Source organism: Brienomyrus brachyistius, chromosome 4, assembly GCF_023856365.1.
Source record: "Brienomyrus brachyistius isolate T26 chromosome 4, BBRACH_0.4, whole genome shotgun sequence".
In the NCBI taxonomy this organism is placed as follows: Eukaryota; Metazoa; Chordata; class Actinopteri; order Osteoglossiformes; family Mormyridae; genus Brienomyrus; species Brienomyrus brachyistius.
Genome location: NC_064536.1, coordinates 22,584,283 through 22,602,396, shown reverse-complemented (window position 1 = coordinate 22,602,396; position 18,114 = coordinate 22,584,283). Strand labels below are relative to the sequence as shown.

The 18,114-nt window shown below is 46.2% G+C and overlaps 1 protein-coding gene and 1 non-coding gene across 2 annotated transcripts in view; both read right to left on the bottom strand.

The window, feature by feature from the left end:
* Nucleotides 1–14,506, bottom strand: part of LOC125739920 (uncharacterized) — a 645,903-nt gene extending 631,397 nt beyond the window's left edge. Inside the window, exons 1-3 of the mRNA XM_049010480.1 lie at nt 14,443–14,506; nt 6,153–6,479; nt 102–413 (exon numbers count right to left, since the gene is read on the bottom strand). Of these exons, the coding sequence (XP_048866437.1) occupies nt 102–413; nt 6,153–6,479; nt 14,443–14,488 (685 nt within the window). The 5' untranslated portion in view covers nt 14,489–14,506. The remainder of the gene's footprint in view (nt 1–101; nt 414–6,152; nt 6,480–14,442) is intronic.
* Nucleotides 14,507–15,153: 647 nt separating this feature from the next.
* trnar-ccg (transfer RNA arginine (anticodon CCG)) lies at nt 15,154–15,226 on the bottom strand. Its single transcript has one exon. It is a non-coding gene; the product is annotated as a tRNA-Arg (tRNA).
* Between the last annotated feature and the right edge of the window lie 2,888 nt (nt 15,227–18,114).

The following is an 18,114-nucleotide window of genomic DNA, read 5'->3' as shown; positions in this document are numbered from 1 at the left end:
ATTATTTTCTTTATTTCTGTTAATGTCCTTCCTTTCTGATTGAATGACATGTTACATACTGAGCATCTCACTGGCTACATTCTGCAGTACAGACATCTTACCCGCAGTGACTGACAGCTGCATCCATGTTCCCACAGCTGAACCTCTGCTGATCTCCACACCACACCAGTAGTAACCAGAATCCGCAGGTTTTACATTATTAATGGTAAGGGCGAAGACTGGCTGGTTAGGATCATCTCTGATTGACACTTCACTTATCTTTGGATAATTAGTGTGTACTATGGGAGTACATGAACTCCAGTCACTTCCCCTGCACCAGTATTTCACATGTTGTTGATACATGTTGTCATAGTAACATGCGATGGTAACAGTTCCTCCTCTCTGTACAGACACCGTGTTCAGTGTGGACACACCTGCAGGGACAGTATGAAAATTACCCAGCTGATTAACTCTCACTCCCTCTTACACCATTTATACACATTAATAAAAAGTCAGTCAGCTGTAGGTTACAGTATTTCATTTCGCAGAGTATTAAAATGTTGCGGCACAGATACCAGACATGGTGATCCCAGTGATAATAAAGAGTCACAGACAGGTACTGATTTATGCCATATATACTCACAACACACAGACACTGGCCACTGTGCTGAGGGTCCCAGCTACTCTCACTACACATGGTGGCCCAAACAATGATAACTACAACAATTAACATTAATACTATACCTGACATTAACGTACAGCACAATAACAACATAATACATGATAAATACACAGAGCTATTTACATCATTCACACTATTTACATTACTGGCACCGGTCCAGTACGCCACTGCGCTGCCCAACAGGAATCCCCAGTGCTACACTGCCCCCCTTCTGGGGGGGACCCAACCTGGTACCCCCACAAAGTCCTGGCAGTGCTCCAGACAGCACTGAGCCCTCTGTGGCCACAGGGCCCCAGGTTCCCCACCATCCTCCTCAGTTCCAGCTGCTGGGAAACTCATCCCAGGTCCTGCTGATAGTTTCACCAAATGGGCCAAGGGTTGGTATAGAAGCAGCTGGTCTCAATGCAACATGACAGTCCTGCTTCGGAGATTCACTTCAGGACCTCCTGGGGGTCCCTCCAGTGGCTGTCCAGCTTGGGCAACCACCCCTTTTTCCTGATGGGCCAGTACACCCAGAGTCCCCAGGCTGGGAGACCTGTCCCCAGCAGCGGATGTCATAGGCTCACCTCTGTCTGACTCTGCCCATGTCCTGATGTTACCTGGCCAGCTCATGCACGGTCCACACATGGTCCTGGAGCTGGAGCAGATAATCCAGTCCTGGTGTCTCCGGCAGCTCCGGCCCAGGGGGTGAGGCAAACACCAGCTCTACTGGGGTCCACAGCCTACAGCTATACATGAGGGACGCAGGGGCACAGCCAGTGCTCTCCTGTACTGCTGCATGATAAGTCCACAGAACCAGGGGAAGGTGAGTGTCCCAATCATGCTGGTGCTCACCAACGAGGATTGTCTGCTAGGGAGCTGAGATGCGATTCTCTTCACCAGCCTGTCACTCTGCTGATGGGGGTGTGTGTGTGGGGAGGGGGGGCAGGGGTCTTCACAATCCCTAGCAGCCAGCTGACCTCATAGAACACCAGCACCTTGAAGTTTCTCTCCTGGACACTGTACAGCTGCTCTGAAGCCCCAAAGCTCCTAGAGCTGTTTTCTGCCATGGTGGTCAGGTCACACTCTGCTCTGGAACCATGTGACCCTCAGCCCACTTTGTGAAGTAGTCCATGACCACAAGAATGTAGTGATTCCCAGCCTCAGTGTGGGGAAAGGGGCCCAGGACATCGACCCCCACATGCTCCCCTAGGTACAGCTGGAGGGCAGACCGGCACTGCCAGCTAGGACCCCTCTGAGCCGCACATGCAGCACAGCAATGCAGGAACATCTGGGCGTCCTGCTGGCAGCCGGCCAGGTGAAGCGCTGCCACAGCTTCCTCAGCATCTTCTTTACGCCGTACTGCCCAGCCCCGACGGCTCCGTGCACTGACCTCAGCATGAGAGAGCACAGGTGTAGCGCCCCCTTCAGGCCTTTTGCTGGGCCCCAGTTAACAATCACTTGACGGGGGGCCTGAGTTCACTATGGTGTCTGTCTGTAGGCTATATGTTCCCTTCAAAACTAACCCAGGGCTAACATGCCCACCCTAAATACTTTAGTCACCTTATTCAACAACTACACAATATAAAATTATGCAGTTAAATTTAAAAACTTTACAACATAAAGGCTAATATTAAGACAAAATATTAATAAAATATATACAATGTAAACAGTATTTATAATAGTTCGCACTCCATTATTGCCCACTGAAAAACCTAAAATTGCAGCCTGATCTGGCTGCTCTCAGGAGCCGTAGCAAGTGACTCGTCAGGCACTCGGTCCTTTACCACCGTGAATGGAATAGCTCTCTCTCTACTCGCAGATGTACTCTGGAATTTAGTAGCTTCAGCAGTAAGCTTGCTGAGAGTGTGGAAGGAAGACATGCAGTCTTATCACTTCTCCCACGTATACCATATCTCCTGGGTTGATCCCAGCCCTTTACGGGGATTCATGGGATTACTCCCATTGGCAGATATTAAATGAATAACTCATTAAATTATATTTAACAAGCAATAAAAAGAATATAAAACACAATTGATGCAGAGGATGTGTCAGCTCAGTACATAAGAAATTTACATTCGGCCCATCAAGCTTGTTTGGGGAGAACTTAACTAATACATCAGAGTTTATTTATTTTTTTTTTATTCACCTTTATTTAACCAGGCAAGACAGATTAAGAACATGTTTCTTATTTACAACTGTGGCCTGGAAAGGGCAAAGCCTTTAAAAAAAATGTAAAATAAAACATTTTAAGAAAAATACATATATACAATATAAACAAGTTTACGAAAGGAAAAGAAAATAGAAAAAAATAAATAATAATAATAATAATAGTTATTAAAATTTTATCCAGGTCTAATTTAAAGGAACCCAGGGTTTTAGCTTGCACTACACTAACAGTAAGACTATTCCATACTCTAACTACACACTCTGTGAAGAAGTGCTTTCTCAAATCCATTTTAAAATTATTCTAATTTCCACCTATTGCTAATACTGAAGTAGCTATTTGGTTGAACAGCATCCAGACCTATTAGAATCTTATATACCTGGATCATGTCCCCCCTTAGTCTCCTTTCCTCGAGGCTGAACAGATTCAGCTCAGCTAACCTCTCATCATAAGACATTCCTCTAAGTCCAGGAATCATTCTCGTAGTCCTACGCTGCACCCTTTCTAAGGCAGCAATGTCCTTTTTAAGGTAAGGTGACCAAACCTGCACACAATATTCTAGGTGGGGTCTTACAGTGCCAAGGAATTGTATAATTGTAGCATCACGTCCCTTGACTTAAACTCCACACACCTAGAGATGTAACCTAACATCCTATTGGCCTTTTTAATTGTTTCCCCACACTGGTGAGAGTGGGACATGGAGGCATCAACATACACACCGAGGTCTTTCTCATAATCAGCTACCTTTATTTCAGTGGAACCCATAAATTGTCTGTACTTTATATTTCTGCTCCCTGCATGGATTACCTTACATTTATCTACGTTAAACTTCAGCTACTAGCTATCTGTCCATCCACTAATTAATTCAAAATCACGTTGTAACCTCTGTGCTGCTAGTTCAGTATCTGCTACATCCTCCACAAAACTATACAAATCAGATTAATCATATACACTGTACCTAAACAAAAGAACCAGACACTGGGTTACACAGGCTCTGGGGCACCAGCAGCTGCTCCCCTGTGCTGTCCAGCGATCAGCTGCGGCTTAACAGCAGGCCCTCGTGTTCCTCCATGGTGCCCCACTGGGTGTGGTAGGCCTTGTTCTCTGGACCGGAGGCTGATATCACCTCCCAACCCAGTCATCCTCCTTCATCCAGCTGCTCCCTCACCCTGGTCAGCATGGGGCTGCTCTGCTGCTTTGTGATGATCTGCTGGCAAACAAAGTCTTGGTGGTGACCTGGTGGTAATGTACTGTGAGCTGCTTCAGGGTCAGTGAGACAGAATGTCCAGGTTTCCATGCAGCTTCCCAGGGTGATGTTGGACCTCAAAGTCAAACTCTGCCATTACCTCCAACCAACAGACCAGCTGTCCCTCTAAGTGCCAGAAACTCAGGAGCCACCCAAGCGATTTGTGGTCCTTCTACAACCAGAACCACTGGCCACTGAGGTACAGACGGAAGTTCTTGCCGGCCTAGATAGAAGCTCCCTTCACGGTCCTGCCTGTGATTGCACAGCACCCAGCCCTTCGTTGCTAGTGTCTGTGTCCAGCATGACAAGGAGATGAGGGTCCAGGTACTCTAGCATGGGAACATCGGTGAGCGTCACACAGAGCTGGTTAAAAGCCGCGGCTCAGGCATCTGTCCACGCAAAGCCACTTCCCTTTTCTGTAGACGGTGCATTGTGTTTGCCATGCTGGCGAAGTCCTTACAAAGTGTTGTTAATATGACACTAACCCCAGGAAGCTGTGCAGCTCTGCTACAGTCTGTGCAGGGGGCCAGTCTCACACAGCTGCCATCTTTTGCGGGTCGGTGGCCACGCCCTCCCTCTGATGATGTGGCCCTGGAAGAGCATCATGCACTGGAGGAGGGAACATTTCCGGGGGTTCAGCCACAACCCTGCGCAGAGGGTCCCTGCAAACACTGTCTTTAAGTTCCACAATGTCCGGGCAAAATCAGCGGCGTTGAGCAGCAGATCATCAATGTTGATGACACATTAGGTCCAGGTGAGCTGGGATATTAGCCTCCATTAGCCTCTCGAAGGTGACCAGGCTGCTACAGGGGCTGAATGAAACTGACCAGAAGTGTCATAGCCTATGACCGATGGTGAACACGGTCTTAGGGTGGTTTACTGGGGACAGGTCGACCTGCCAGAAGCCACTCCGGAGGTCTAGGGAGCTGAACCATGTTGACCCAGTGATGCATGGAAGCACACAGGAGTCTTTCCTTGTCACCTCATTCAATGGTTGATAGTTGACGCAAAATCAACATGACCCATCCTTGTTGGTGACAAGGTCCGTGCCGCTTATGGACTGTGGGAAGGCTTCATGACTCTTGTCTGCCATTTCTTGAATCTGCTGCTCAGACACTTGTAGTTTCACCAGTAGCAGTTGGTTCAGATGCAGATGGGTGAACAGGGCTGATTGCTGTACTGCCACAGTTGCTGCACATCCTGCACTGTCTATGGAGACGGTCCTGCTGTGGTGCTGCCATTCAGCGCAGTTTGGACTGGAGTTGCAGTCGTGTGGCTGGTGGAGACTTTCCCTCAGGAGCTGTGGGCAGATCTTTTCCCCCCACTGGGTGGACGGCTCTCCTCCTCTCTTCCCCCATCGCTATCCCTGGCCGCTGCTGGCCACTGCTCTCATACTGGAGGACCCCCACATCTGTACCCAAAGCAGATGGTGGCCCCTAGCTGTACTAGTAAGTCCAGCCTGATGACACAGGGGTCAGCAGTGCTGGCTAGTCAGACCTCTTGTACCACCGACTGTCCTGTCAGCGTAACTGTCAGCTGCCTCCCCCCCCCCCCCCCCCGCATGGCCATGCGCACGATGGGTGCAGATCAGCTGTAGGGGTGGGGCTCTGCTTAATAGAGCTCGCAATGCCTCCTCTTCCAGTGGCATCACCAGGTGCCCCCCCCCCATCTTGGGGGACCAGTGATTGGGCCGTGCCACCAGCCGGACCGGTACTTGGGAGGGTTCCAGGGGCCATTACCCACTGTACCGGGGCAGCTTTAGGGGGGTCTTCACTGCGATCGGCCGTGTCCCACGTCATGCTGCTCCCTGCTGAGCTCTGTCACCTTTATCCTCAGGTCTGACACCAGTGTGGTTCGGGTACCAGAGTCACAGATAAGCACAGGAAGGCTACAAAGATGGGGTTTCCTGATGTCTGCCAGTCATACTCACAACAGACACACAACGCAATACATGGTAAATAAGCAGAGCTATGTATGTATTACTAAGAATGTAAAAATATTTTCTTCTGTATTTGTGTTAATGTCCTTCCTTTCTGCCTGAATGACATGTTACATACTGTGCATCTCATTGGCTACAGTCTGCAGTACAGACATCTTACCTTCAGTGACTGACAGGTAAACCCATGTTCCCACAGCTGCACCTCCGCTGATCTCCACACCACACCAGTAGTAACCAGAGTCCCCAGCTGTCAGATTGTTCATGATCACAGTGAAGACTCGTTGGTCAGGATCATCTCTGATTGACACTTTACCCTTCTTCTGTAGAGAGTCACTGCGTACTATGGGAGTACATGGATCCGAAGAATAATTATCTTTGCACCAGTATTTCACATGTTGTTGATACATGTTGTCATAGTAACATGGGATGGTGACAGATCCTCCTCTCTGTACAAACACCCGTCCCACTGAGGACACACTGTCATCACCTGTGGGGAAAACAACCAACTTAATTCACATTTTCAGCATCACAGTATCTCTGGTTAATATTATATATCATCAGTTTGTGTAACACTTGTACCAGGAGTCATGGCACAGAGAGATGGGTTTATCAGGACAGTGAGGAGGTGAAACAGCAAGACTGTCATTTTGCCATAAGAACAAGGGAAAGACACAGGAAAACAAAGCAGGTGTGTTCTAGGGGAGGGTCACTCAGCTATCATCCCCATCAGGGGCACATAGCCATGGTCCACATCATTTACTGACCAGGGCTGGGGGGGGATACATTGAATTCTGTTTCAGTCCAGAGCTTGCCATTTAGGCAGCCCTCTTTTAGGGTCTGAGAGGAAACCAGGACCTTTCTTCCACAAGTTTATCCAGTACAGGGTCAGTACAGTATAGGGAGCATGGAGCTGAACTGAGGTAGCACAGGGCACAATGCAGGGGAACATCCAGGACAGCATGCCAGTCTGTCATAAAGGCAGGGGAACACCTAGGACAGGATGCCAGCCTATCACAAAGGGAGGGGAACACCCAGGACAGGATGCCAGTCTGCCATAAAGGCAGGGGAACACCCAGGATAGGATGCCAGTCTGTCACAAAGGCAGGGGAACACCCAGGACAGGATGCCAGTTTGTCACAAAGGCAGGGGAACACCCAAGACAGGATGCCAGCCTGTCACAAAGGCAGGGGAACACCCAGGACAGGATGCCAGTCTGTCACAAAGGCAGGGGAACACCCAGGACAGGATGCCAGCCTGTCACAAAGGGAGGGGAACACCCAGGACAGGATGCCAGTCTGTCACAAAGGCAGGGGAACACCCAGGACATGATGCCAGCCTGTCACAAAGATAGGGGAACACCCAGGACAGGGTGCCCTGTCTGTCACAGGGCAAACACTCACATACAGTCACTATGGGCACTTTTAGAGGCACCAATCCACCTAGACCATGTGACTTTAGATATGAAACCAGAGACCTCATAGGAAACCAGTATATATACAGGAAGAACATGCAAACTCTACACAGAGAGCTGGGCCAGATACCAAAACCACAAGCCTGGAGGTGTGAGGCCCCCACGCTGCCCCCAGTGTCTAACAGCTAGAGCTTAACTAGCTCTCCAAAGCTGCTACAGAGTGAAAGACAACAAGGTCTAATCTCCACCCCCTGAAGGCCAATTCATACTTTCAGTATCACACAGGGTGAGGTGACATAAATTTTGTCATCAAGGTTTTACGCCTGATGGCTGTTGATGATGCATGTTTATCCCTGATTTTTTGTTTGGTGGAGATCATGGTGCATATTGACTGTTTGTAAAAGATAACTGACTAGATCTTTCCAGTAGGTGGCAGCACTGACTTTCAGAGGGCAACCAAAAAATAGCAGAGGAAGAGGAATTGTTGTAAGAGGTGAGGAGGTATCCGCATATCTATTTTTACATTTTTACTGTGCAGATAATTCATACTGTCATTATACAGCTATATATGGTCTTTTGAAAAGCAACTGCCCAAGTCTCTACTATAAACTAATATACTATTTGTAAAAAGTTTACCCATTTCACTTCACTGCTTTTGTGTTTGTTGCAACATATCTGCTCTCTCCGGGTCTGGTGGAATATCACTGCTGCATGCAGACACAGACCATGATAATCTGCATCCAGCAATAAATGCAGCATGAACACAAGCTGCTACGCGCATGACCACTTACAGCCTGAAAGCCACATGGAAAAGGAAAGAATGAAGTGGGCTTGAGGCATGAGCCCTGATAAACAGAGACCTGCTGCAGTAGCACGTGAAGCTGGGTGTTTAGACCCCTCTGATTGTACACACAGAAATGACTGACGGCATCCCGGCTGTCTGCTCACATAACCACCTGTGCTGCTGAAATGACCCCAGTAAGATAATCGTACACAACACAGAACATCAAAGCATGCAAAGGACAAGGGCATTTTATCTGCACTAACGGTTCTTAACTCCCTCACTTTTCTCTTGTGCATGAGCATAAAGCACCTAAATCATTAGCATGATATAAAAAATATTCTCAGACACTTATTCTGAAAAGCAGAAATGTTGTCATACAGCATGTGAGGGTGAGACTCTGTATAAACTCTGTGTGCTGCATACAGAGGGTCTGTTCAGGCCTTTGGTTCAGTCTTTACTATGTGTTATACAGTTTTCTATAGTGTCACTGCAGTAGCTCCTTTTAATCTCTGTGGATCAGTAGGAAACAAAAGGCCTAATAGGAAGGTGTCTCTGTAAGACAGGGGTGGGGGCCGTCCTGGGAGGGCAAAGTCAGATGATGAGCACATGGATTCACTTCATCTGGACCTTATCAGCAGTCCACTCAGACTGAACGCTTTGTGTTTCTCTCAGTCCCTGACAGACACACGCAGACACAGATGCTCAAATTCACACCCGGTCATTTCATTACACAGATTATGATTCTCCATACTGTCATTGTTTCTCTGTCTGTGACCCAGGACTCCTTAAATCCAATGAAAAACCCACTTTCTCCCCTCCGCTTGGTTTATACAGGTTCTGCACTCTTCTGTTCGGTTTGCATGGGGTGTCGCTCCTTCTCACCAACTGACCACAAACTTTATGGTCATGCTGCCTTTGCACAGCCCACCTGACCAACATCATCACTTACAGTAATGGCTGGCTGTGGCATGTGTGGCTGGGGCTCTACATCAGCAGGAAACTGTCTGCAGGACAATAAACTTCCTTTGCAAGAGAGACAAAGTATAGCAGCACTGAGATACGGTGACTGATAATTAAGTGAGCTGTCCTCATCCTGCACTTCTATTTCCTGTTGCTTCCCCCTCTACTGTGACTGCTCCCCCCCTCCACCCCCCCCCCCCCGACACCCAGATCACCTAGTGCTGTCTAACCGGACCAACCGTCAGCTTCTAGGCAGCCTGTTGGCTGGGGGGCAGGGCCTGGTCTGGGCTGACTTCCTGGTTCGATAAACAGCTCATTCAATAAACAACTATCTGTTCAGCTTATTCGTCATTATGGGATAGAAAGAAGATTTGATTTTACAGTCTGGGTCGGTCATCCATTCATCCATTCATCCATCCTTCCTCCATCCTTCTCAAGCTGCTTATTGTCTTCAGGGTCCTAGTCATCAAGAATAATCAGTCACAATTTCACATTTTACATGACGCACACATACAATGATCTTCACTATTTCCATTTTCATGGACTTACTGCCGAAGTAGTTTACATTATTTCACCACAAGAGGGCAGACATTTTCATTTTCTACATTTACATAGAGTGTCATATACTCTGCCTTTCTCCTCCCTGTCAAAGTCCTTTCTAAAACTGAAATAAAAGTTATGAAAATATTTAATAGAGTAGCTGATTGGATACAGAATAATAAATTACGGTTATGACAAAAGTGTTCATATGCCAGGTCACCCACAGTCAAGATGAGATTAATTATTTCATTAATATATCATAATAAATTTATGATGGACCTGGATTAACTAATACAGAGTACAACTGTAACACTGGCCTTTGCTGTAATTATTAACCATCTATAATCACCCATTCTGCAAAGCTTTAGTAACAATCCCTACATGGCAGAAAAATGCCTGAAATAGTCTTTAATGTCTGACAATAAAACCTACATTTTTACTAAATTAACAAGTTTTGAAATATGGATTTAAACTGATATACACATAGCACATGGCTGTAACACTGGTGTCTGTCTGTGGGAAAATCCTGCGATATTTGTCATTTTACAAAGATTAATCATACTGTAAACTAGAATTAGCCAAATCCAGAGGCTTTAGTTCAGGTCCCAGGTGTAGCATGTCGATCAGGCACTCATGTATTTGATAAAGAGCAGGACCAATATTATGGGATGTCTCCTTGAGAGGTAATGCTGATATGAAAATAAACCTTTCATTTCAAACATACAGACACATAAAACTACAGCCATCTATGTTCTATATGCTCATCCTGGTCAGGGATGTGGGCCTGGACAGGACACAGGGATGGAGTTCATCCTGGATGGGACACCAGTCAGTCACAGAGCACATAGACTCACATTCCTGTTTATAGACACCAATTAGCCTGACTGCATGTCTTTGAACAAAGCAAGGAAACCCACACAACATATAGAGAACATGCAGACTCCATAAAGACAGAGCATTAGTGAAATTCAAACCCCTAAACATGGAGGTGTGAAGCAACAGCACCATCTACTGGGCCACTGGGCCACCCGCATGGAAACTATTGTATTGGCAAATTGCCCTATTTAACAACAGTTGAAAATAGGGGAGTTAAAAGAATTTCCTAGTGACTTACTGAGATACTGAGATACTTGAGAGACTGAGAGTTGCCCTTGATAATTTGCTGCCAGCAGATACAACTGACCACTTTAAGTTCCAAACGTTGGTAGACCACCTTAAGTTTGAAGGGGCCTCACTATAATTTCTTAACAACTCCCATCCCTACATATCCCTGTATCCTTACCTCATATTCAAGCCACTCGGACAGGTGACAGAGGGCCGGTATGGGAGTGACAATAGGGTTAATGTATCTCCTAAAGTTAGCTCTCAGATCATATGGCAGCTTAACCAGTAATGTGGAGACATGAGACCCACAACTCAACTCTGTCAAACCCTCTTGACCAAGCTGATTTGACATTCCTATGAGTGTCCATACAGCCAATGAAAACTTGCTGAACCCTCTAAGATCTCTGCATATAATGTTAGGCCCATCTACCAGCATAACGATATGCTGTAAGGCTGTGGTTGTCCATACAGTTCAATGAGGGCTCTCATTGTGTCACTGTATGGGTACTGGCTGTTACTCTAAGAGTCACCTATGAGTAAGTTTAAGTAAAAATATTTCAGTACCACTATACAATAAGGCTACCCTTATAAAAGGGGTTATGAATGGTTTATAAGCCGATTATAAATTAGGTTGTAACACTTCGTTACACTTCACCCTCTGCACATCACATTTCGCTGCCTGGAAAGCTAGCGTGAACGAGTTTAGTTTTTCTGGGCGTGACGCGATTGCTGCCTCAGAGGAGTTATCACTACCACCCTGCATCTCATCTTCCAAAATGTATGAAACAAATATATATATAATTCGTTTATGTTTCCAAAAACATGCCTGTAGGTTAAGGCACCGTAGGTAAAGTTACCCGTGACTGTGGAGACACAGAATACCCTAGACATGCATGATATCCTGGATGACAGCTGGTGTTAAGGAAGCGAGGCATAGTGCAGGCAGAAAAAGAAGGTGACAATCCACTGGCAGCTCTGAGACATGGGGGGGGGGGTTATTACAGAAACTAAAGCACTGGTAAAACTACAAAGGAAAGGACCACAAGGGGTCAAAAAGCAAAATGGTGAAAACAATGACTAACTACAAAGAAATAAGGTCCAGGAACAAGGCAAGGAACTCATATGCCAGGGCTGAGACCAGCTTGTGGTTGCTGTGGTTTGAGTCCCGTGATGCACTTTGCTGCAGCAGTGGTCAGTGTATATCCATGCAATGGATGGAAGTTGTTACGGTTAATGCTAGACCCCTCAATTTTAAGTAGATTATGCAGAAAATATGTAAAAATCAAATTGTGGATTAACAAACGGTATATTATAAAAGCCACTTCTATCTAAATCTGACACAGTCCATATTGCACAGACCCGCATATTGTACCTGATACCACATGATAGTTTCAAATCCCGTGACCCTTTTGCTGTAAGTCTACATCATCTGGGGAATCATATAATAATATATGATCAGATGAACTTAATTGATCCTGGGGGGAAATTTTTCATACAGCAGCAAGATACATAAACTGCAAACGTGATCGGAAGGTCGCCAGTTCGAGACCCAGCCTCAGCAGAATAGTCACATGTCTGTGGGTCCTTGACCAAGGCCCATAACCCCCAGCTCCAGGGGGCCACACATCGGCTGCCCCTGTGCCATCAGCCCTGAGCTATGGAGAGCAAGATGGGGGAAGGCAAGAATTAGATTCCAACTCGTACTCATGCAATGTGATATTGGCGATTAATAAATGTGTAAATGAGTATCATTCATTCATTCATTCATTTTCTACATACTTATCCAGTACATAGTCAGTAAAGTACAGGGAGCATTGAGCTGATGTAAGGCAGCACAGGGCACAAGGCAGAGGAAGATCCAGGACAGGATGCCAGTCTGTCACAAGGCAAACACTCACACACAGTCACTATGGGCACTTTTAGAGGCACCAATTCACCTAGACCATGTGACTTTAGATATGAAACCAGAGACGTCATAAGAAACCAGTATATATACAGGAAGAACATGCAACCTCTACACAGAGAGCTGGGCCAGATACCAAAACCACAAGCCTGGAGGTGTGAGGCCCCCACGCTGCCCCCAGTGTCTAACAGCTAGAGCTTAACTAGCTCTGCAAACCTGCTGCAGAGTGAAAGACAAGCAGGTCTAATCTCCACCCCTGAAGACCAATTTATACTTTCAGTATCACACAGGGTGAGGTGACATAAATTTCATCATCAAGGGATTACGCCAGATATCTGTTGATGATGCATGTTTAGCCCAGATTTTTTGTTTGGTGGAGATCATGAACATTGGTGCACGTCGACTGCGCTTGTGCAAGATAACGGACTAGATCTTTCCAGTAGGTGGCAGCACTGACTTTCATAGACCAACCAAAATACAGGAAAGGAATAAGAATTGTTGTAAGAGGAGGTATCCGTTGACGGGGTATGAATAGCCTGGGGATTTCGTGTAAGCCGTTCTGAAGGGAGCGGGCCGTACGTGGAGAGACGTGCGATACTGAAATGTAAGTTAAAAAGAGCGCTATTGTTCATTTCTGTGTTAAATGAATGTATGTCTTAGTATTCACAACCAACGGTTGTACGTATTTTTGTATTTCCTTGTGCAGTTTCAGTCCACTGCCGTATTTTACACACGGTAAAAAAAGAAAAGTTAGATTTATTTTATTTAGAGTATTTGCTGCTGGGGAAAGCTGATTAGCACCCGTGTGTTGTAGCCATTGTACCGCACGGTAAAACTTATAAAGGAAAGAACGGGAAAACTCCGCTCAGTTGCCTTTCCATTTTCTTTTGGGCATCTAGCAAATAAAGAACCCCAAATTATTTGTGTTTGTCTGTGTGATGTTAATTGCACTGGCTATATATATTTTTACATTTTTACTGTGCAGATAATTTATGACTGCCTGCAGCCTGAAAGCCACATGGAAAAGGGAAGTATGAACGGGGCTTAATTGAGGCAGATCTTGAGCCCTGATAAACAGAGACCTGCTGCAGTAGCATATGAAGCTGGGTGTTTAGACCCCTCTGACTATACACACAGAAATGACTGATGGCATCCCGGCTGTCTGCTCACATAACCACCTGTGCTGCTGAAATGACCCCAGTAAGATAATCGTACACAACACAGAACATCAAAGCATGCAAAGGACAAGGGCATTTTATCTGCACTAACCGTCTTAGTACTGTTTGGTTACTAAAGAAACACATGGCAGTATTACAGTGAATACTTAGATATTAAATTTATATTGTCAATAACCTGTTACATGCAAATATTAGTATAGCAATTGCAAATGTTTTGATACAAACACCCAGGGGAGTTTCCAGCTACTGAAAAGATCAGGGACTGAGTCAAGTTACCAGGGGTTTGACTATTTTCTCTTTTGAAGGAAGATTGGCATCGGGGGTAAAATACTCAGAGCTACAGCCCTGACTGATCTGGCCTAACGACGCCCATGAATACAACCATAGGAATCCAAAAAATATTCACAATTTCAGAGACAATGTTATGTAAAGCAGATGAATCTTTGCAGAATTGACATTTTGCGATTTCTCCTGACCAGATCTCCATCCTGATCTCCATACTGTGGCTGACAGTGTGTGAGGAGCAGGAGAGAGATCTCTACTCAGTTCACTGTAATGAGTGACACTCACCTGTGAGCCCAGCAATGAGAAGAAACAGGAGCATCAGAGGATCCATACGTGTGTGTCACTGAGCCCAGATCTGTGGGAACTGACTCTCACTTCCTCATCCTCTGTACCTTCACTGTCTCTGTCATTTCTATTGTTACACACAGCAGGCAGAGCGAAGGTGGAGTGGACATTTTAAACAGGAAGTGACAAAACCACAAGGCTGAATGTTTAGCCCTTCAGAAAGTCAGACCATTATTATTAGTGTGTAGAGAATTAAATCAACTATCAATGCACAGACTCAGTTCACAAAATAAAAAATCTACATGAATAAAGAAGACCATGAATTTCTCTGTTTATCATAGTTATTTATTATTAGTATAATTATCTGGATCCTAATGCTGGAAGCACACAGTGTAAAGTGAGGTAAACCTTCAACAGCACGTCAGTCCACTGCAGGGCCCTGGAAGCTGGAGAAATGCCATGTGATAATAATAATAATAATCATTGATACTTTATTGATCCCCATAGGGAAATTGTCTTTACACCTCCCACAACTTGCTCTTTTTTCATAGGGTAAGTTGTCTACTATGGGCTGCCACCTATAGCGGCGCCCAGCGAGCTGGGGGTTAAGGGCCTTGGTCAAAGACCCACAGGCTGAGGCTGGGTTTGAACCTGCAACCTTCTGATTACAGGCACACAGGCTTAGCCCACAGAGCCACACGCTGCCCCCAATAACCCAGATGGGGCTCGAACCCACAATCCCCAGCTCCGGAGGCTGATGCCTTATCCATTAGGCCACTGGGTCAGTGATATCAGTGATCAGAGGAAGGATCAGAGGAAGCCTGCAAACTGCAGAGAGACACAGTCATGGTCACATTCAAAGCCAACACTCAGGAGTGCTGAGATAGCAGGTGAATCAGTCAGATATCTAATATCATGATGAGCTAAAGACACAGAGGGACTTTGAGGAAGCACAGCAAGACCAACAGAAGACATGGGCTCCTGACAGTTAGGCCTCAAGATCCATCATTTCACCGTTGCAGTCCAGTTGCTCTTAGCTGCAGCTGCAGCCAAAGAAAAAAAAACGTAAATCTTCAGCTTGCCCACTTTCCTGTGTTAGTCATGTGACTCACAGCCATTTTCTGCAGCTTCACAAATAAACTGAAATAAACTGTGAGGTATAAAACAGTGATGTCACATCCTGCCTGCCATGTCTGCCTGACCCTCCTGTCTCCTCCCTCACGTGACCATGATGGGCTATACCTGGTGCTTGTTGCCCCTCATTAGTCTATGTATACAAGCACCTGTTTGTCTCACCATTGCTTGTCTGGTGATAAACATCACTTTTCCTGTCAGTCCATGTCCTTCTTTGTCCTAACCTTCTCATTCTGATCTCTGCGGTCGTGTTAATTTGCAGTCCCTGTGTGTTTAGTTTAATTAAACCTCCTTTCTGTTTTGCCAAACACCTGTCATGGAGTCCCGCATGTTGTGACGGAATGATTGAACAATTCAATTCAGTTAAATTCAATTGTGCAGTACATTTCCCATTTCAGTGTCTCTAGGCACTTCATATTATCGCTGCCCAAACCCCACAGTGAGGAAGCCAGAGGTAACAGTGGCAAGGAAAATCTCCCTAGAAGACAGAAACTTTTGAGGAACCAGACGCAGAGGTGGAGCCCATCCTCCAGGGGGCCTTCAGAGGAAGTCAAATGAGCAAGATAACAGGTATCTCTGGGAACCTCCTTCGCTTCACATCTCCACCTGTACACTCTCCCCTGACCTCCTCCTGGTATCTGAGCCTCATGCACAGTGGTGGTTGGTAGACAATCCCCTCAACGACCCACTGAGCGAGAGCGACCTTCAGGACCCTGAGGAGTCGCCCGGCGGGTGGATCACCCCTCCCATGTGGGGGTCATACTGGGCTCACCTTCACTACGGAGAAGACACCCCCACATAGACCCTCCAGAGCCCCACGTCTCCAAGGTGGGCTGGTTTGACACTCTATCCTCTATCCTAAGTCCCGGTGCAGTCAGCAGTATCTCCTGGGCTGCAGTAGAGGGGCTGGCTGAGTCTCCGTCTCCAACAGAGGGAGATGTGGGACACACTATCTGGGTCAGTCACCCAGACTCTTGTCTAATCGACGTTATCCCGCCTGACGACACTCCTGCTGCGGCTGAGAGGAGAGGAGCCACGCCGTCCTCCTGCTCCTGTCCTGCAGTTCTCTCAGCACCCTGCGGCCTCACTGGCCCTCCGAGCCTCTCAGGTCCTCTCCAGAATCATTGTAGCTCAGAGAATAAAAATACATGCAAGTGAAGCAAATATGTCAGATTTATCTCTGAACTGTTTGATTTCCTTGTTTTTCACTCACGCATGAGCAGAAAGCAGCTAAATAATTAGCATGATGCAGAAAATATTTTTACACTTATTCTGAAAAGCAGAAATGTCGTCATACAGGAAGTGAGGGTGAGACTGTATAAACACTGTGTGCTGTATACAGAGGGTCTGTCCTCAGGCCTTTGGTTCAGTCTTTACTATGTGTTATACAGTTTTCTATAGTGTCACTGCAGTAGGTCCTTTTAATCTCTGCGGATCAGTAGGAAACAAGAGGCCTAATAGGAAGGTGTCTCTGTAAGACAGGGGTGGGGGCCGTCCTGGGGGGGCAAAGTCAGGTGTTGAGCACATTGATTCACTTCACCTGGGCCTTATCAGCCGTCCTGTCAGACTGAGAGCTGTTTGTGTTTCTCTCATCCCCAGACAGACACACGCAGACACAGACGCACAAGTTCACAGCTTGTCGTTTCATTACACAGATTATGATTCTCCACATCTTCACTGTTTCTCTGTCTGTGACCAGGACTCCTGGAGTCCAATGAAAACCCACTTTCTCCCCTCCGCTTGGTTTATACAGGTTCTGCACTCTTCTGTTCGGTTTACATGGGGTGTCGCTCCTTCTCAGCAACTGACCACAAACTTTATGGTCATGCTGCCTTTGCACAGCCCACCTGACCAACATCATCACTTACAGTAATGGCTGGCTGTGGCATGTGTGGCTGGGGCTCTACATCAGCAGGAAACTGTCTGCAAGACAATAGACTTCCTTTGCAAGAGAGACAAAGTATAGCAGCACTAAGATACAGTGACTGATAATTATGTTAGCTGTCCTCATCCTGCACTTTACACTTCTACTTCCTGTTGCTTCCCCCTCTATTGTGACCATGCTGCTCCCAACACCCAGATCACCCAGTGCTGTCTAGCTGAACCACCCTGCAGCTTGCAGGTAGCTTATTGGCTGGGGGGTGGTACCTGGTCTGGACTGACTTCCTGTCCTGAGAAGCTGGGGGGGTCAGTGCTGGTGCTGGATCAGTGTCATTCTTACAGTTTTGATGCAGCTTTTGGCAAAGTTCTCTTAGGATCCCATTCCTGCTGGATTTCCTGTTACTTTAACTATGCAACTATGCAATTTTGTTCCTAAAGAAAAGTGCATAATATAATTCTGTCATACTTTAATATACTGTACATACTGCTATAATATACTGTAATATACTATACATAATTTAATATACTGTTGTTAGTATGTAATTCACTCCTGCCTTGATCCCTGAGGCACAGAGTTGGAGGCAGAATTCCATGCTATCAGGGTATATGAATTTATACACACATCAGCCACGAGACAGAATATGACCATTCCTGTAT